Source organism: Trachinotus anak, unplaced genomic scaffold, assembly GCF_046630095.1.
Source record: "Trachinotus anak isolate AG129_WGS33_773 ecotype Australia unplaced genomic scaffold, CSIRO_AGI_Tana_v1 ptg000009l, whole genome shotgun sequence".
Classification (NCBI taxonomy): domain Eukaryota; kingdom Metazoa; phylum Chordata; class Actinopteri; order Carangiformes; family Carangidae; genus Trachinotus; species Trachinotus anak.
Window position 1 is genome coordinate 16835001 of NW_027273860.1, and position 22085 is coordinate 16857085.

The 22085-nt window shown below is 39.0% G+C and overlaps 1 protein-coding gene across 3 annotated transcripts in view; it reads right to left on the minus strand.

Annotated features, from left to right (window-relative positions):
* LOC139625538 (E3 ubiquitin-protein ligase HECW1) overlaps positions 1–22085 on the minus strand; it is a 78599-nt gene that overhangs the window by 55709 nt on the left and 805 nt on the right. For 2 of the 3 annotated variants that reach the window (XM_071485594.1, XM_071485592.1), the window contains exons 2-4: positions 9885–10206; positions 8687–8794; positions 4189–4283 (exon numbers count right to left, since the gene is read on the minus strand). In XM_071485594.1, the coding sequence (XP_071341695.1) occupies positions 4189–4283; positions 8687–8794; positions 9885–10206 (525 nt within the window). Of the gene's footprint in view, positions 1–4188; positions 4284–8686; positions 8795–9884; positions 10207–12489; positions 12548–22085 lie in introns of all 3 variants that reach the window. The other variant, XM_071485593.1, reaches the window with a different exon arrangement.

Genomic DNA, 22085 nt, shown 5'->3' on the forward strand with positions numbered 1-22085 from the left:
CACATGCCGTCCATCACACACATACATAAACAAATGCTGTGCCTTCTCCGTCTGCAGCGTCTGACTGGCTACAGTAAACAAAAGTCAAAGCAGACAAATCCTCCACTGATTCCCTGTCTGTCCATCTCCTCTCTTCTTTTCTTCTCCTCCTCCTTCTGTCTCTTTCATGTCGGCGTCAAACAATCTGTGCTTTTCTCCTCTCGCCTCCAAAAACCTGAATGACTTACCTGAACTAAACTATCTTCTGCTATCTCTGCTCTTCACTGTCTCTCTTCCTTTGTCAGTTATTTTTATTCCTTTGTCCTCAGGAAGCAAGCGCAGATCAAGTTCTGGGCCCATCAGCATTTCCAGAGGCCCACAGCAGCAGAATGGGAAGGCAAACATGGAAATCCAATCGCCCAGCTGGACACCCTCTTGATAACAGTGTCTGAATGATAGACGCTTTCGAAGGGCATTGGCAATATTGATATAGTGACAGTAATATGTGGGACTGTTGCTCAAAAAGATTCATCTAGTGATTGAATGTCATGTGATTCAGTTCACAGAGGAAACCCAGCTTAACTAACGACCAGGCGGTACTGTATCTGCATTAAGCAGTGAGATGATTTCTGGATCCACACAAAGCCACAAAGTCCCATTATTATCCCATAATTTGGGGCTTTATGAGATGCAAACAGTAAGTATTAAGTATAATGTTGCAATGGATTCTGTGAGTCACACACTGGGCTAAAACTTTACTTTTTTTTTTAGTGTCTGTGTTTATATTTGAAGTGAATTAAAGAATTAAAAGTGTGCTGAATTAGCTATGAGCAGTTCCTGTTTGAAATGCACCCAAGGACGTACAGACAACTACCACTAAATTACTGTCACACTGAAGAAAACTTGAAACCTAACAACTCTCAAGCAAGTTCTGGAGTTATAAGGACCATCTTTTCTAAAGCTAATGATATCTTCAGAATGAACTGTATTGTAAGTACGTGCATCATGTCTGTGTCTTCAGATTTGTCACGACTCAGAGAAGGAGCGAGATTTTTGATGTAAATTGCAGCAATTGGGTGCTAAGACTGAGAGGCTGGGTGATAAGTACCTTAACTGCATCAATGACGTGCAGCCGTCTCTATCACATCATGCAATATCTCTGCATCCTTTCTCTCCATCAGCAAGATTGGTTTAGTGCAACTATCTTCAAAACCCAAGCTATTTTTTCCCATTATGCAGTGGGGTAGTACAACCAGGCGGCTAACAAACTCAGCAATGAGCCTACAGTTTTTTAAAAAGTGAATCATTGTCTAAAAATTTCAATTTCACTCAGATGTGCATAAAACTGCCTTGATTGAAGGTGATTAAAAGTACTACACTACATCACATTACCTGTGGTGACTTCATCTTACATAGACGGAGACATATGTAGCCATCTGCCAGGACCTGTCTGCGAGATTACGTCACGCATCGACGCAACAGTGTGTTCATTTGTTTAGATTTGAGCTAGCACGCAACGCTAATGTCACGACAGTGTGAGATGACGGTGAGAGGGAGGGGGGAGGAGGAGAGAGAAGAGAAAGAGAGAGAGAAGAAGAGAAAGAGAGGACAGGAAGAGAGGACAGACCACAGAGTGATTGTGGTCGTATTTAGGCTCTGGTTTGGGCTGAAGATGCTCTTTGAAACATCACATCACATCTTTGTTTACTGTACCAAAAATATATCCATCTCTGCAGCTGTCCACCTTTCCATCTCTGTCTAAGTGCTTTCCTTTAACACGTATCACTACAAATTACAGTCTGAACAAGCGGCCTGTGTTTAGTATTTCTCCTCTCAAAAGAGAGTTTATGTGCTCTTTTCTCTGGCTCGCTGCCCTTCTCCTTTACTCACTGCACCACACACACACAAATACACACAAACCACACACCCCTCTCTGGCTCTGTTCAGACCTGGCACAAACAAGCGTCTCGCATGCACTGTGCATGCATTTGAGACTTGGTCACTCAGACTACATTCGGAGGTGGTTTAGGTTGCATGTGGACACATTCTTTTAGCAGTGTGAACGTAAATTTGTCCTGGCCACACTGAAGGACCGCCTACTCAACTGACATCCCCTGCCGCTGTTGCATTAGACCCAACACAGTTTCATAATGAACCAAAACTATTTTATTCTTTCAAATGGCTAAACCCTTATTTCATTGTTAGAGCAGTGTGCAGTACTCTCTCTTTCTCTAACACACACACACACACATACACACACACACAAAGCCACTGACAACAGTCAACGGATCACCTAAGAAAAGACAAAAGTTATGGGTATGTTCAGATTCGGTTTGATCATGCAGCATCATCAAGGAGAAGTCTGATAAGTCCCAAATTCATTTTGCAGCAGGTCAACGACCCCAAACATACAGCCAGAGGCATAAAGAACTGTCTTCAGCAACAAGGAAAAACAAGGAGTCCTGCAACAGACGGCCTGGCCTCCACAGAGCCCTGATGAAGTCAGACAACTGAGACATCTTAAATCCACAGAGCAACTGCAGCAAGATGTTCGGAACAAGCTACCCGACAAGTACCTTAAATGCAAAGGGTGTTTGGCATGTATTAAATAACACCTTTTTTTTATCCGTAATTACTTTTGAAAGCATCCTCACTTTACTTTTAGAGCCTAAAAGTTGCATTTACTTGTGTTAAATATTTTATTTCTTTTCTTTTGTAACCCTGTGTACACAACAATACAGACACAACAAATGTTACATGTAGCCATAAAAGGCAACTTTCATGCATCTTGACAAGTGAGAATACATTTACATATCAACACCTGTGAGATATTTCTTATGCAAATAGCATGTAGTTCCACACTTTGCCCTGTATTTGTTTGGACATCTGTCCCTCCCAACTTTGCAGCTTTAAATGGGTCTGCAACTTTGTTTTCTACTTTTATGATACAGTCCAATGTTAATTTACATTACACAAGCACACACAGACATGCTCACACACTCTACTTGTCTGTCTGGAGTTACAAAGAAATGAGCTGACCAGACCTCTGGAGCCAAAACTGCTCCTCATCTCTATCTGAGGCTATAGGCTCCAGGCTACATTAGCCACTACTAGTATAACATAACTGAATCTCAGACCTAAATGCTGGTGGTCAAGTTGCAGTGTTGGTAATGTACACCCTAGGAGGAAGAAGAACGTGTTGAATAAAAGCCAACCAGTCGAGACAGACGGCGCCCATCCAAAGTCTGGTTCTGTTGGAGGTTTCTTCCTATTCAAGGGGAGTTTTTCCTCCCCCTGTTGCCCTTTGCTCATTGTTCGGACTGTTGGGCTATAACACTGTACCTTACTCTGCAAAGTGACTTGACATCATGTATGTTATGATACAATACACCATAAAAATAAAATTGGATTGAAATGAACTGAATTAAAACAGAAGATATCTCTATTTCTGGTGCATCGGTTTTGACCCTCTTGTCAAAAACTGTCCATCGTGACTCAGTGAGTGTTATAGGAGAGAAAAAATAAATCTGTGATAATCTGCAAAGTATTACCTGTAGAAGCCAGTTTCACTGTTTAACTTTGTACTGATAACTTAATGGAAGTCATGGACACGCTTCATGATACAAAGCACTGGTAAGAACTGGACATCATTATTCAGAGGACATGTCTAAACAATTCAGTGAGTTCAGTGAGCAGCCTGTAGCAGCTAAAGTGTAGGACTGAGTCACAACATTACCAGCTGGTGCTGGCCATCTTCACATAATGAAAACTGAATAGTTAAAATGTTTAGTGCATTGGATTGAAGGGTTATTGCTGCAGTATATTATGAACAAGGCACACAAGTTAAACCAGAAAGTATCTACACTAGAAAATGTGAATAATGGATCAATGTCAGAGGTGATTAACAGCATTTGGTTTATATACAGTATATCCATCAGTATTAATGCTCAGTGGCTTTCGAAAGTTATTTATTTATACTTTTATCAGAGTTGTAGGTGCAGCTTAACTTCAGGAGTAGCTTATAGCGTCGCAAGCAACCATTACAAAGTAGCTTCCTCTCCACTAAGCCTGACTGACATGACTCACTGAAGTGAATAAAAACTAAGAAGCTAAACTGTCTTTTCCTCTAAACACAAGGTACTGAGTGACCCGCAAACCTCAGACAGCTGCATATTTTAAAATAAAGCCACGAGGTGTGGTGAGACTCACAGGTGCAGAGCCCTTCTTGATGGTTACGGTTGGCGTGGTGGCCCTCAGTGCTCCTGTCACACCATGGTAGTATCTGAAGCAGACCTGGGTCTCAGCTGAGGAGGACAAGCAAGCAAGCACACACACACACACACACACACACACACACACACACAAACACAAACACACACACAAAAAAGAATGAGTTTCCTTTCACCAAAACTGGATCTCTCTCCACATTTTCTTTTTTTCACCTTAATTCTAAAACAGGCTTGTTACACAACAAATCATTTTGATTGTTACACATCCAGAATGGGTCTCTCCAGCAATGGCTTCCTGCTTGATGTAACCATGTGATTAATCACTGAAAAAATATCATCCTCAACACATTTTACAGTGGCTAACATTTATTACATTATTACAATGGCATGATTACAACAGAGCCATCTATCACTTACTGATGACTTTGCTGATCAGCACAGAAGTTTGTGCGCAAGTTGAATGACGTATTCTGGCTTGAAACAAGATTAGGTCAAAACCTAGTATATGGCTGGACCTCCTATGGTCAAAAACTGATTTTATACTGACGTCATCTGACAAAGCCACCAAATATAAATTCAAGACAAAGACTGTGCTGTAATTTTCGCTGTATTTACTGTAAAACGATCACTCAGAGAGAAAGTCATTTATTTAGTTACTTATTAACAAGGCTTTTTTTTGCTGTGCTGCAGAAAGCGTATTGCCTCGTTTGCAGTTGCTAGAGTTTCTGTTGTTTACCTGCTAATCAGATCTGCTAGTTTCTTTAGGAGTTACCGATGACTTTTCTCTCTCCAGAGATGTAGTTGCCCAGATATTTTAAACTATGACCCATATATGATGAAATCTGGGCTGGACATGCTCCGATCACGGCATTCTAAGATGTCCAGAACTTTTGGTGCAGTGCTGCTTAGTGTGTCAGGTGTTTAGTTATTCCTCTGCCTCCTTTAGTAATAGTGATACATGTAATAACAGCAGTTTATTTGCTGTAATGGAGGTGAGGCTCAGTGTATTGGAAGTGCTGCTCCGCTTCCCCGCAGTTCCCGAGCAGTAAGGAACCAGATCGGCGCGGTATAATGCCCATAACAACAGGGGTAGCTAAGCCCCTGCTTGGCATCTGTACATGGTCCGGGCATGTACTAGATTTATACTCAGTCTTTATAGATTTATACTCAGTTTGAAAAAAAGTCTCTAAATCTAGCGACAGTGTGCTAAGTTGGCAACAATGCAGGCTGTAAACACCCCTTCCAACCTATTTGAGCTAGAAACTCCAACTCAGGGATGTGAGATTCGTCTCACCAGTGGTGGAAATATGATCACTCACTCAGCCAGTCAGTCAGGGAGTGATTAATTGGTGACTATATGTCACATAACACCTGTTTTCAGATTTTCATACTTTAACCAATGAAAGTTAACATTTTTATTTTTACCAAGAAATCAGAGTTAGGGAAAAATATAATATCAACATTTCTGATATTCTATATTAGTGATCGTCGATTGGCGACATTTATCACTTCTGGGACTCCACTGTCTAATGGAAAATAGAGGAAGTAGAGCAAAAAAATGCTTTGGGGACACAAGCAGATTAAGGTCAGAGTAAAGCTCCATGTTTTTCTGCTTGTTTGGCCAAACTCACTCAGATGGTTTGACAAGAAGAAGCATGGGAACTCACTGAATATACTGTGTAGAAATGGGCCAGAAGTCTGGACAGGGAGGCAAAATTATAGGTAGTCACTTGTATTTGCACAGCTTTAAATAGTTTGATCACATTTTGTCCTCAATTTAATAATAGCAAAGGAAAAGCTCAGGGAAAACACTCATCATTCAAACAAGGATTTTATTCCTGTTCGTGCTGGTGACAAAATCAATGATGAACTAAATCTATCGAGTCTGAACTCTTGGTACGAGGAATAACCGCAGCTTGATCAGCTGTTTTAAGTCACTGATGGTAATAATATTGTAAGAGCTACAGAACAGTGACATTAACACCATATTAAGCAACATATAAGTAGGATTACAGTCCACTTTGATTGGATGTAATGCTCTCTGCTGTCTACTTTTTCAGTTTAGAAATGATAAATGCTGCACCACCCTGATGGGGTAAAAATCCTGCATCACAAAGACGCCACATCTGCCACCTTCAGAGAGGAGAGTGTAATTTTTCAACAAATGCTCTATCATTTAAAATGAATAACCTGTCCTATGGATATTTAATTCAATTTATTTACAGATCACAAAGAAAGGTTCAACAGACAATCACATGAATTATTGAATTTACCACAGGAATGCCACACAGCTTTGTGATTTCATAAAATAATAAACAATGTAATGTTGTAATGACTCATCCAATATGAAATTGTTATCTGAGAGAAAGATCCAGGGAGAGAATTTGAGGGTGGGAAATGTGCTTTGGTTCAGAAATCCCTTTAACTCCCACTTTATGTTTATTATGAAACAGACATCACATATACCAAATACTGTATATTAAAACCTGATTTTGCAGTACTGGAAAATAGCTATAGCTCCAGGTTTTGACCAGATTTGGTCAATGAAATGGTCAAGACAGCATACTGTGAGTCTAAGCTCATGTATATCAAAAGGCAGGAGATCAAACTTCCTCCTGGGACCTTTATACAAAATCTGATTATTTTTACTTATTTAACCTTTTTATTTTCTGCATCATGTCTTCTAGCCCTGAAATGTACAAAGGTTTTCTTGTTACCAAGACTCTTTTGAATACCAGTAAATAATAAAATAAGTAACAACAGAAGAAGAACAATAACAACTAAAAGGTTTCGACAAATGAAAACCAAAAAAAAAAAAAAAAATTACAAAAGTTGGAAATATAAGGTTTTTTATCTGCCAGTGCCGAATGCCTCTTAACCTGAATAGTACTTGGAACAGTTTAACACAACGGCTTCATAATAGCTGAAAAAGCCTCCTCCACCTGAGATAGAAAGGTTGTTGTGACTAAATGGAAACACCTGGGCGACTTTATGCTGATAAATTTATTCTGTTTCACGTGTGCATCCATACAGTCCCTCATACTTATTCCCCATGTCCCTAAACGCAGCAATTGTGCACCATTTGTGACTGTCAGCCTGCACCCATTTTTTTTTTCTCTGTGTTTCCCTCTAATGATATGCTTCAACAAGCAGTCCTGTTACTGTGAGGTACGACTGGTGCTTCACATGCTGCTGCTGCAATTTTCTGGGCTTAAAGTCTGAACCCACTTTGTTGTTTGAGACAGAATAAATTGTAAAAACACCACAGTGAAGACTACTTAGCACAAAATGACATCTTGATATCATTTTTCTGGTATAATTTAAATTGTTCAAAGTAGGGAATGTACTGTAATTATGACTACTTACATTTGATCTCATGTCTACAGCTAAGGTGCTACACTTCTCACCTCTTTGGTGCAGTTCAAAAACCCCTGGTGTGTTTGTTTGGTTCAGTTTGGTGGGTGTGAGAGCTGTCAGTTGATATCAATTTAAAAAACTTAAATCAGTATTAACTCATTTTTCTGGCCACTCGGGGACAAGTTCAACAAGCCGTAAACAGAACACTGACATATTATCACTTTATAAGTTTCTTCTTAGCAAACAGTTGCCTATTTCCACATTCAGCCGACTTTGAGCAATATTAGCATTCATTTGGTGTCATTCTGGTTATTGTTTTTTATTTCTACTTATTTACGGTTGTACGCACTTCAATACATCTCCCCTGTTTTAGTATTTTATTATTTTATCTTTATCACTCTATCTTCATCTTTGCTTTCCAGCCTTAGCTGTTTCCCGACAGTGATGACACTGAGTGGGCTGCTCATTAACACTTTGTGATGAGCTCCTCGTGACACCAGTGAATAAGATATGTAAAGACATTAAGTGTAGTAAATTGTAGCATGACCTGCTGTCAGTCTCTAGAATTTGATTCCCCTCTGTGTGGCATGTAGTGCTGATGATTCAGAAAGACATCTCCAGAATTAGCCAATGAGTGAGCTACCTGTTTCATGACTTCACGTTTGAAGTCAGTGGGAACTTGACCAAACTTCAGTATGTTTTAGGGCTGGTTGCTTACTTCTGCTGTTTTCAGCAGTTTTATTTCATCATTACAACATTTACAGCAGAGCCATTTCATGTGTCCACATTTCAGAGGAAAATGTGACTTTAAATTATAGAAATAATGCACAGATGGTTTGACATTAATCGCTTTTCACTAAGCCTACACTGATGTGACAGACTGCATGCAAAGGGGAGAGCATGAGTGAAAATGCAGAATATATAAATAGAAATGGGCAAAATTTCATTAGAAAAGAAAAAAACTCGACTTGGATTAAGTGGCAAAAATGATTTACCAGTATGATAGAGCCTGTTAATGGAAGACCTCAACTTGAGCTGATTTTAATGAGAAACTCATTGCCTTGAGGGAAAATTGTTTTCTCCTGAAACAAAAAACAGAGGAGAGTTTTTATAGTACTTACAGTCAGTGAAGTGGGAACTGGAGTCAATTTTCCAAACGATCTGTCCCTTGTGAGAACCGTTGATGCCTCGGTTCTTATAGTCCAGGAAGTTCTCAGACAAAGCCTCATCTGGAAAATGAGATGAAGTTGATGAAACCACACCTCTACATCAACCTTCCACAAGTATTATTTTATATTTCACTGCCTGTTACACTCAGTAACATAAACTTGATTCTCCAAGAAGAACTGTCACTGGAGTGCCTTTATTCACTACCATTACTTTCAGGTGCTTGGACTCATGTAACTTCTGCTCTTACACAGCACTGCATCAATATCTCATCCAACACAAGCGGGCTGATAATGTCATAACTGCAACTCCAGATAATATCATTTGAAAAAAAAGGTTGAGAGACTACAGCTATGTCATTGTGAGGCACAATGATGCTTTGGGCAAAATGCTAACATCAGCATCCTAACATGCACACAATAGCAGTGCTTATCAGGTATAATGTTTCCATGTTCACCATCTTAGTTCACAGTGTTAGTGCACTAACATCTGCAAATTAGCACTAGGATGATACAAATGCCATTTGTTTTTCAGGTATTTGGTCATTAAACAAAATGTCAGACAAACAGATTTTTTTTACCTGATGATGCTGCTGGATGAAAGGTCAGGAAAGTTATTACAATTGACTCCCTAGGGACCATGTAGGTCTGTGCCAAATTATTGAGATTTTTTAATAGAATCCAATAATGTCATTAGAGGAAAGGGGATAACCAAAGTGATCACAATTCATCCACTTGGGACTCTAAATACTGCCCATCCAATCCAATAGCCGTCAAGATATTTCACTCAGAACCCTAAATCTCAAACTCATGATGCTCCTAGACGAAAAGCAGATGAAAAGCCAGGAGATCATCAAAGTTAGTAGGTTCGTTCTCTTTAGGACCATTAATTTCAGTAAAATTGTATAGTAATCCATTCAGTAGGTGTTTCTGTCTGTTTGACTTCCAGTTTAGCTAGACACTGTAACCAACACAACTGTTGCTGCTGGCGGGTGCAAAGCCAGTGAGGAACGTCTTTGTTTTCACACAAAGGGTTTGCCACCACCAACAGGGCTTTAATGAGGACACTCAAGGATGCTGTATGGACGTAATAGGTTGAAGACCCTCCTTGTAAACTCTATTATTCAATGTCATTGTGTCATATCTTACTTACCAACATGATACATCCCAATCCAGTCTCCAGCATCCACTTCCTCCTTGATGTCCCATGTGATCACCAGGTCTTCAGACTGGCCAATGGTGTAATGGGAGGAATTGATGGTGAGGGTGGAGCGGGCGTCTGGGGAGACCAGATCAGTGTCACTGGTGGACCGTGACAGCCCCAGCATGAAGGCCTCCTGGTTCAGACCATTGACAGCGTAGGAATCTGGGCCATAGCTGTGACGAACCGCATCTTTACAGCGCTGGCGGGTCTGGCTGCTGCGGGTTGGGGAGGCCATGGCTGCCAGGCCCAGGAACCGATTCTGGTACAAGTTCTGCATCAAAATACATCACAAGAAGCTTTTAGCTAAATAACAAAGCAAAAGTTTTTGTTTGGTAGACAAAAAAAAAATCTAGTGGGAAAAGTGTTTCTTCTTTAGTCTGTGTAAGTTTCCATCTAAAAGCTGCTGGTGTTGGGTAATGCTTGATAATGTCTTTCACTCCGCTCACTGGGTGGCTAAAAAGCACAGATCCAGTGTGTGACTCTAATTGATACAGCAGCTTGATCTTTAACAGTCACTAGTATTTGAAAAGACAACTGCCAAATCACTGCTAAGCCAGCCTGTCACTCATGCTGTGGTGGATACACCAATCTCCCATTCTCTCCAGTCCAGATAAAATCATGTTTCTACAACTTGTAACTACGGTAGATCAGTCGGACCTGGCTGAGACCCCATCTGGTTATTATGGTAGTATTTGTGAGTCAGTTCAAAGGTGGTCATCGCCAGTAATGCCAAGATCCAGAAGGATGCACAGTTCCTATATTAAACTGATTCTCTGCCTGCTATAAGAGAATAAACCCACTGTTAAGTAGAGAGAGCAGAACATACTATGTTACCATAGGAAAAATTAAGATAAAGATAAATGTATAAGTAATGATGTATAACTACAATACTCTTGAGAGGGAATATTTCAATATTTATATTGCTATGATATTTCTAAGTCACTATAGGGTTATTAGGGGAATATTATACACAGAGGTGAAAGGTACGAACATTCACTCAAATACTGTACAAGTAGTTGAGGCACTTCTACTTGCTGTACTGAGTGTGATGTTGAAAACAGAAACCAGTTCATACACTTATTTGACATAATTGAGACAAGTCGATCTTTGATGACATTGATGGCTGTCTTCTTTAGTCTTGTTTTCGCGATGAATAATGTCTGTCCACAGTTTGTTTGGCTGCACTGCAAACAGATACAAGCTGCTCTTTGCTGCATTTCTGACAGATTAACCACTGCAAACAGGTTTACTGCTCTGAGTGGTTGATACTTGTCAAACTGAAATGTCAGTTGAATGCATACGTCAGCAGCACAGGTGTTGCCAAATTGAGGAGTGAAATTTTAGGGACTGTAATTTTTAAGGGACAAATATTATACAACATCTGTGCGTGCGGGTTATTGCACAATAACATATGCGTTCTCTATTCTCCAACACTGGAGCAAAAAGTAAAGCAAAAAGTCTCCCAAAATATAAAATCTCAAATATAGTACAGTACTGTAGTGGGACAGAATAACACAAACACGACAAGTATTAATTAAAAGTAGTGCTACACAGCAGCCATGCAACAAACACTACATTTTTGAAGGTTCTTTTTCAAAAATGTAGTGTTTTTTTGTTTTTGTTTTTTTGCTGCAGCTGTGTCAGAGAGGTACTGCTTTAGATATATTGTCATTTTTAAGTCCATATGTCCATGGTGGACAAAATAACAGAGACACCCTTAAAGCAATACATCGTGTCCGCCACCTGTATCCACTGACAATAAAGAGCAGTCCAGTTCTCACTGTATAGTATAAGCAGTAAATATATAAATAAATACATTTTCCTGTTGCTGTTCTGTCCCCACAAAATATTCATAATATCCTGGATTCAGTTTCAAAGAAATGAAAAAACTATCAACGCTGAACCTTTCCAGACCCCTAAACATGGTTTAAAGGTGTAGCTTCAAAGGTGTAGCATGATCCACCAAGAGTTCAGTGTCTGTGCAGCATGGATGCTGTGATCACTGCAAGATGCGGCATCATTACCAGCAAGTCCAAATGCAAGGGAGAGAGTTTTCCATCCTGGCATCTCAGATCAGATCAGAGAGTGTTCCAGTTAGAAAGGAGCTCCAGGGCACGACTCAGCCAGCCTTGACGGATCGGTCTAAATGCTGAAGCACTGTGCGTGCAGTTGGTGATGGGGAAAGGTTACATGCACGCACAACACAATTTTAATGTGTCTGCTTGTGTCACCATGTGACATGAATATTAGTGAAAAGCCAACATCATTATGGATTCAGCCAAGGGTTACACCAGTATATTGCTTTTTAAATTGATTTGGCAAACACAGTTTTTGTTAAAAACTGTTTGAATTTTGGCATGAACTTAATCACATTTGAAGATTTTGAAGAAGAGAGAAAACTGTATCAAAATATACTGTACTTAAAGTTATGTTGGTGATGGAACGAGATATCAAAATTAGATATCAAAAGACAAACTGGGTGTTTGATGGTGGTAAGCACGAAATGAGAAGGAGGTGGGTGATTGTGGTGGCGGGTGGGAGGGGGGGCACTGACCTTGAAACTACAGAGCTGCATCAGCATAATGACCAGTCAACCCAAAGCAGACCAAAACCTAAGGGAAGTGGGAGGAGAAGGGCGGTGTGTTACAAACCACAGAACAAAAAGCAGAGGCAGTGAATGTAGCAGGTGAAAGTCAAGTATGACATTTGTGCGCACTCATGTTAGAGGGGAAAAAACATCATCATCATACTTTCATACTTCATCTTTGTTAGATAAAAATATGAATAATTGAGAAGGAGCAGAAGCACAGATGGACAGACAACAGGAGACAGAGAGACAAAGAGACTGTGAGCTCCACGCAGACCCATGGAGAACAGAGATACACAGCAATGAACAGACTCAACATCATCGTCTAATGATGTTCAACTTAAAACATATTCAACACCGCAAAAGAAAAATGCATCTCATCAGTGTTCATGTGCATCGCTGGATGGTCACATGATTTGCATTGCTGCAGCAGAGAGGCAAGCCTGCAAGGGAAGAAAGGATTAGCAAGAATATGGTGAAGTGTCCTTTTCTTCACAGTGTGATTGGTCCAGTGGTTCAGCTCTTTTTTTTTGTGAGTTATACTCACTGTATTCATCGATACTACTCTGGTTGTTTGTTAGAGTATCTCAACCTTTGGTTTATTTAAAGTGGCTATACTCCATGTTTTAATAATAATAATATATCAAATGACATTGTGAAAACAATGTGACAATGTGAAAGGGGTCCCTCATGGTGATGAATACACAGAATTGTAGATCAGCTGGATTTGCAGCCCCCCTCAGCTTTATGGAGCTTTACAGTGAGTTTCAGCTAACTAATACTGATATTCGATAATATAGAATATTGCGAAATTCACACTATATGCAATATTTTTCATATAACTATATAACCCCTGCCATAATAATATCCTATATTGCAATATTTGGGCTGAACTGTATCAAGATATTACATTTTGAATATTACCCAAGCCCTCTGTCCACTACCTGCTCAGCACCAAACAGCAGACAGACACAGTCAGAGACCTGCCGGTGAACACAGTGGAGCATTTAGCAGCTAAAGAGTCAGATATTTCCCTCAGGGGTTGGTAGAGACAAAAAGGAGCTAAAAAGGAGTGAATATTGGACTTACATTCATCAGGTAGGCACTAAATCTATTTAAAATAAGTTATAATGTAGCTCTATCATTGCTGAATGTGTGAATGAACAACAGCTTTCTAACAAATTCAGAATATCAACCTAAAAGGTGACAGTTTGTCAATATTGGACTCACTGCTTTTCTAAGTGTGAGGTATTTGCAGGAAAATGATGCTATGTCACATTAAAAGAGTTCAACTGATGAAACAGGTTTTTATTGTTAAGCAACAACAGGAAACCAAGTGTTATGTCACAGTGATTTTCACTGAACACGATAAAAAAAATATCATTGCATCCCGGTATACAGTATTTCAATGGAGGAAGTATTAACATTCTTTACTTAAGTAAAATTAATAATAACACACTGTGAAAATGTGAAGTAAAACTCATTTCAGAAAAATGTCCCCTGTGACTGTTACTATTATACATCATTAGATTATTATCACTCAAGCATAAATTTAAAAACAGGATTCCTCTGCTGTTGAGGTGGAGCTCTCTTTTGAACTGTTTTGTATCCAACTGTAACTCACGATTCTTTTCATTATGGGTTAATTTGCTGCTTATTTTGTAGCAATCAACTGATTGTTTGATTTGTGAAAAATCTGTAAATAGTGAGAAATTCCATCACAAGTGCTCTAAACCAGCGGTTCTAAAACTTTTTCACATCAAGGACCCTAAACTGACACAAATTAGACCACAGATCCCCATCTGATAAGACTTTTGCTTTTACATGTTTTATTACAGATAATGTCTGAAACCCATGACCAAAATAGTGAGTAAAAGTGAAAATAAATGATTCCCCTTTTTGCTGGGGACCCCCCCAAGAACCCCCTCAAGGACCCATGGAGGTCCCCGGACCCCACTGCTCAAAAACAATTATCAAAATAGTTGCCAGTTTACTAGAGGTGTGTGACAGCGCGGCCCAACTGATTCTGTCTGTCACTCACACACACTCATGTATGTCAGACCCCTGAGATGGGACAGTTTGTGTGTGTGTTTCTTTATGGGGTCAGATCTGGGTCGGTGCATGTCTGTTTGTAAGTCCAAGGTTACCGAAGGGACCGAAAACACAGATGAAGCCAGGAGCTGGGATGGGGAAAATTATAGGGCATTTTATGATGAAATTGATGAAGTTACAAATGGGACACATAGTTTCATCTGTGCAGAGGGACGATGTTCTCAAAGATTTGCCAACGTGTCTGATATGTTTCTTCCTTTGGCAGCCAGTTTGCTGGGGGTGCGCGCACACACACACACACACACACATATAATTATTGTAAAATAATAATAAGAATACCTTCTCCATTCTCTATATAATAATACAATAACTATATGTTCTTTTAGCATTTCAAGGATAATAATGGTTGTAAAAGGGGAAAACTACATAATAGAGGGCTTTTGAAATAATAAAGTGCTTAATTTTACAAAATAAAATAAAAAGTGCAGTTTGACTTTTCATCTTTAATATTAACCCCAACAGACAAATAATGTCAGAACAGCACTATTTAATCAATTTCACGTGATCTTTTTTGTCATATTATATTATTTTCTTATTGTCCCTTCTATATCATTTCACCAGGGTGACTAACAAAAATCTATTCTTATATTTTTCTATTATGAATTTTTCAACTGTCTTGTAACAGACTCCAGCAGTGGCTGTTTCTGCTCTAACTACCAAAGGAGATGGGAATACAAATGTGTGCACAATATACACAATATACATATCTATACACACATACGCCAATAAGTAAAAGCAGAGGCACGTACTACAACTATATGAACTCATGTTTCACAGTTATGTTCAAATCCCTGCAGTCCTCATTAGTCATATAGTAGGATATTAGCACGATATCATAACACATATGCATCGTAATCTCAAGGGACATGTCCCCAGTTGTTCTTCCCACTTGCTCTGACACTCGCGTAATTAACCAATATAATTGCATTAAAGATTGATGATTATTAATTCAGTGCACATGTAGCGCAAAGGGTTTGGGAGAGACTGAAAAGCCTCTGCTGGACCTGAGATGATCCAGTGCCATGGCTCAGTAATGACCTCCATAACCACTCTACAGTAGTCTTCCTCCTTCAGCTTATTGTTCATCTCAGGATGAGTAACCATAGCAATGATGTAATTATTGCTGTCCACATGAACCCTTGACTTTGAGGTTGCACTATTTTCAACCTTACATGAAAGCTGATACGCACTTTATGTGGTGATGTGTTTCATGAAAAAGATTTTAGCAGCGTTGTTGCTGCTGTATAGAGATTGATTTTTCATGATTCTATAGGAAAACACTGAACACTCACAGCTTGATAGCTGAAATTCCTTGTGGAGTCTCCAGCAAGTCCCATATACAAACGACTGCATGTACCACAACATGTTGTTGTTTTCACAGCTGTATGTGTATGGACTAAACAATTTAATGTGTACAGATTAAATGAGACATAACACATTAATGGGTGAGCTTTAGAGGTGCTGTAGCTGTATTTTGTTACCTTCATATATTGTCAGGCTAGCTGTTTACCGATGCTTCCAGTCTTAATGCTAAGCTAAGCTAACCATCGCCTCCTCCTCCATATCTTTTTAGTGGCTTTAACCTGACTATTTCCTGAAATCTCATATAAGTGGCTTCTTATCATCAGAGAGAAACAGTGTGTCCAAAATTCATACTACATATTAATTCTATATGTACAACATACTAATTGTCATGGAAACACAGCTACAGCATATATGATGTAGTTACAGGGATAACCCCACCTTCCTCCCTACCAAATTATCATTAATGCATTTTGTCTTATTATTAATTTTGGATTTATAGTTCCCACATTTTGAGGAATGTACACAGGAAGGGTAATGTTGCCATAGATTCAGTGAGTCACTCCACAGACTAAACCTTGAGATCCATTTTTGAAGTCTATATTGGTTTATGCTAAAGCAAATTGGCACCATAAAGAGCATGTTGAATTAGCTATTAGCAGTTCCTGTTCACAGCGTACCCAAGGATGTACAGAGTATCACTAGATTACTGTGATACTGAGGAAAATGTGATGCTTCTCAGTTAAGTTCTGGAGTTATTACGTTTTACAGATGTTTATTCATGATAGACATTAGAGATGATGATGATATCTGCAGAAAGTGTAAGTCATGCTGGACCTAAAATTATGTTTATGTTGTCTGTCTATTCAGTCATTATTTTACATGCACAGGTCCTTTCACCTCATACTGCATCTTTGTCTCACTTTGTCTCCCCCACTCAGCTATCTTGCGCCCCCTCGGGAAGGCACACCTCAGTCTGTGAACATCTCTGATCTACTACAACCTTTGTCACTCAGTTGTGACCACACATGACAGAACAGGGTTAAGAGAAGAAGGTTAAGTCTACGTCTTCACTATTGTTGTGTCCTGTTTATCATGCACTTTGCTGTGGAGTGGAAAAAACTGTGCTCCTATCTCATGGCCCTTACAGTGCGATAAAGAACCATTGCGTTTCAACTGATTTCGTTAGCCAGACATACAGCCTCCAGCGCAACATGAAACCCGCTTCACAAACGATGGATGCATTTAAGAAAATAAATGTGGTTGAATATGAAGAGCTAAAGATGAGAATCTGCCATCTGGGAGTCTAAAGATAGGCGACGTCATTGTTTACAACTAAGCAGCAGCCACCACGGCAGAGTGTGAAGTCACTGCAGATGGGCCTTATGGTGCCAAGAAAACTGTCACTGTATTGAAAAACTATGACAGCTGACGGTCAAAAAAACATCTCCACATGAAGTCCACATCTAAAAAATTCACTTATTCTTCAGATTTTGAGAATAATAATATAATTTATGGCGATAAATGATAATTAAAGACATATTGTGGAATCTCAAATTAACACAACAGAGGAAAGAAAGGCACTAATTCCTTCTGATAATCTCTGTTTATGATCCTATATTTCTCTATGCCAGAGAAGTAACTAGTATTAACTAATAAGCTGTACTGGCAGGTTAACTATACTAGCCTTCCATCACCTAAACAGACTGAAATGTGACCTGTCACTGTATCAATTAGCTCCAGGCTCCACATTACACAGAATAAAAAATGAACTGAAGACTAAACTTTTAAAGACAACACCAGTGTCATTTTATTTATTCCTGTTACCATTAAATCCACCAGTCACTACTAATGTGTCCTAATTCCCTGCAGTCAAACACTCCTACTGTTTTCAACAAAACTAAGAGTCTACACCCTGCTAATGGCCTCCATAGAGGCTGAAATGTTCATTACATGCATTCATATGATAGTGTTGAAAAGGAGCAAACAACATACTGATGATCTTGTTATTGTTGCAGACGTAGTGGGGCTGAAAATGTACTCTGTTTGTCCCGAGGGTGACTCTGGAGAAAAACCACAGGGGTCTTAACACTGATTAAGGTGTATAATGTGATAACATCAAATAGAAGTTACCATCACTCTCACCTTTTATCCTGTAAATATCATCCACACCAATATTCAAGTGGTAAATACAGCTGCTTTGATATCAACTCAGCATTGAGCAAAACATCAGCCTGATTCTGGGACTCGAGGTAAATAACTGCTCGCAATTTTCATCATTCACACTGTATCTTTTAGCCACACAAACTGCATGCACTTCATACAATTAAACAGTTGTATGATGTGCATGTGCTCATTCAGTGTGTAAATTACATTGGAAAATTGGTATTCAACATTTTGAGATGGCTAATTGGAACCTTTCACCACTGCGTGAAAAATGATGTGAATGTGGTATTTATTGTCCTTTAAGCAGAATAAATGTGCTGGACAAATTTCATGGTGACACCTCTGTTTGGGGATGATGATGTTCTGCTGGAGAAAAGTAGAGGAAAGAATTAGGTTTACAGTTGAGGATCATAAGCTGCCTTTATTGTAATCTTGCCTCTAATTGTTGAGCTATCTCACTCTGGACTGATGCTGGGTTCTGCTGTTGGTTGGACAAAAAATACCAACATCAGTTATTACCCACAAAGCAGCTCAATCACCAACACCTAGGTCAGAGATCGGGGTGTGATATGCTGATAAAGGCCTGGAGCCCATGTGTTTAAGCAGAGATGAGGGCTACAGAGGTCTGGTCAGCTCACTTCTTTCTGACTTCACACCCCAGATTATTATATTCTTCATTTTCAAACCTGCAGTCTTCAGACCCAACCAACAGTGAGTCGAGTGACATTTATCAGACTTCACACAGCTCCCTCTGGAGACACACAAGGCTTTATAGCTACAACCTTTTTCATATGTGCAGTGGTACTCCCCAACATCTGGAAACACACTTTCAGGAGCAGTGTTGACATGCAATATAATGTGTTGCTTTTCCGCTTTAACTTAGAAATATTTATTATATTAATTATTATTGCATCTGTGCAAAATTGCAAGACTGAAAAAAACATTTCAACAGTGAAAAATATTGCACATGGCAGGGAATATTCAATATTATCAAATATCAATCCAAGCATACTATGATACATCTGATATCAGGTAAATGGAGTCTCTGTAGTTGTTCGAAAAACATCAACTAATATTCCAAGACTGGCCTCCACAAAGACCAGTTTTTAAGACCAGTTACAATGCATCCAGATCATCCAGCATACAGAGAGGAGAGGCCAGCTCTGTGCTTCATACTGTCTGCTGTATATCTCAGCACAGGGCAACATACTGTAAATCAATAAAGTTCTATATACAGCACTGTATGATGAATGCCTCCAGCAGCTTCTGCAAGTATTTATCTGTGCTTTTTTCTGCAACATCACTCCGGTAATATTTTCACAGGAACAAAAAAAAAGTTTTGGAGAGAGCGTTCTGGTGTTTGGTTTCTATATTAAATTTGTGTAAATAGGTGAAACTAAAAATATCATCCTGTGCACCACAGTATCAGTTTATCATAGGGCTGCAGCTCATGCTTATTTTCATCACTGATTAAATTAATTTTGGTCTTTACAATTACAAAGAATAGTGAAATAGTCCACCACTATTCCAAGGCGTAGGGTGACAAATTGCTGCTTTTGTCCTCCAAACATTTAACTCAATTATATCGAATTAACTGTCGTATTAGACTAAGAAAAGTAGCAAATCTTCTCATTTGAGAGGCTGGAATTAGTGACTGTTTCACATATTTGCTTAAAAAATAATTGAAAGGATAAATTATTAAAACAGTTGCAGATCAACTTTCTCTTGATCGACTTATTAATCATGTAATTATTTCAGCCCTCGTCCACTGTGATCCTGTCCTCTACACTAACACTTTATGACGAACTACATGATTTTCTCTGGCTTAACAAGAGAGGGAAAACAGCAAAAGAAAAGTATGGCAACTGCTTACTTTGATTTTGTGTGTTGGGGCTTTAATGCTCACCCACACTGTAATAAGTGCCTGCAGGACTTTTAACTCTAGAGAATAGCTCTCTAACAAAAAGCAGCAGGAAATGTAGGTTCAGACCAACTTCTAACCTTGGTTAAAATCCAATTAGTCAAAGCTTCCTGAACTGACTACCACTGAGGCTTTTTCCAGTCTAACTCTCTCAGTCTCAGTTAAAACGTCTACTCTGGAGCAGAGCAAATTTTGCATTAATAACACACTACAAACTAAACTGTTGTCTGATTCTTTGACACACCCAGTCTCATGCTGTGTTTTTTTTCTGCCCTTATTTTTTAAGATGATTAAATACAAACATATTTTGACCATCACCACTCTTAAGTTGGGTTTTATGAAGCAATCAATGATATTTAGAAAAAAAACAAAAAATGTGATATGGGCAACTAATACTTCTTAATGCAACTATGTCAGGTCCCTGCAAGTTTATATACCAAAACACCCAACGTTAAAAGTGCTCATGGTACAGCAAAATTTTAAATATCGAGGTAATATGAAATGGCGGAAAATTAAAAGCAGCAGTGAAGACATCACTAATCCCCCACATTATTCATCAGGTATCACAACATCCTACCCTGTCATTGCAGTAGCAAAAGACATGCAGTAATTTAATAATGAAAACACTGGCTGCATTCCTGTTACATAAACTAGGCCATGAGCACAGTATCAGAACTTAAATGGAAGGCTGATTAATTAGATTAATTAGTCCATCGACAAAGAGTTTATTGGCAACAATTTGATAAATTCTTTCAGTCATTTTTCAAGCAAAAACACCAAACATTTGCTCACCTCAGCTGCACATAAGTTAAGATTTGCTAGATTTCTCTGATTGATATTATTTCAAATTTAATTACGGTTGGACATCGGACATTCGGTCATGACAAACAAGCAATTTTAAGACGTCACTCTGAACTCTTTGAATTGTTATCGGGTGTTTTTTTACAGTTTTTTGACATTCCTTTGACTAAATGGTTTATTGCGATATTAATCAGCAGATCCATCAATAATGAAAATACCAATTAGTGGCATTCCATGTTTCTAAGAATCGAATCTTCCTTCAAAAGTAACAGGTTTACAGCCCAGTTTCAGTTCTGGTGAATGTCACAGGCAAGTAGGTCTGTCTTTCTATTTTGTCATGCTCCCAGGACTGTTATTAATACAGAAAAAAAGACTGTTGTCAGTTGGGTCTACATCTGTCTGATCAGATCCAGAGTAGCAAAACATCATAGCACTGTATCTTCTGCACAAGAAGATGAGTCATTCCAAGAAAATAGCCCTTGTCAGTGTCAAGTTGCTGCACTTCCTAATTTTCACAATGCACTCAGAAAGGCAGCACCAGCACAAAAATCTAATCGACAGAGCTCAGGACATAATGATTAAAAAAAGTCAGAGATTTTCAAGTGTTATTGCATTATATACAATGTAAACAATGTCAAAGGTCAGCCACTGTTATGGGAGATAAATGGCAGCTTCCTCACAGAGGCACATGAAGAGAAGTTAAATAACTAGGTGCCCTGGTACAAAGCCTTTTGTAGTGTCAGAGGAATAGCCTACTACTCTTCCTAGACTACCTGAGTTCACCTCAGGGACTTCAGCCAACCACTGCAGAGCTTGATGCATTCAAGTGGCTCATAAACACCAAAAGAAACTGTAAAGTCAGAGCTCTTCTGCCTGTATTGGATAATCTCATTATTGACTGAACCGTTGCTAGAGAACACGTGCATATTTACGAGAAGTGTCAGAAACAGCTAGTACAAAATCACTGTGTATTGGTAATGGTTTGTATTATCATGCGCACCAGCTGTAGGCCATAATTTACTCACCATCTCCACAACAGGACAGCCACCATCACTGGTGATAAACAGCCCAAAGTCAATAGAAAATATATTTTAAAAATCTACTAAGTTGTTGTTGTTGCTCTTCTGGAAAATGTGTGTTTTATTTTCTATTTTAATATCTGTTCTCATATAACAGAATCTTGATTTATAGGCTTGATATACTGAGACCAAAAACCAGAGGAAAACAAAAGGAAAATACAGGTCATGTGTTGCTCCAGTAT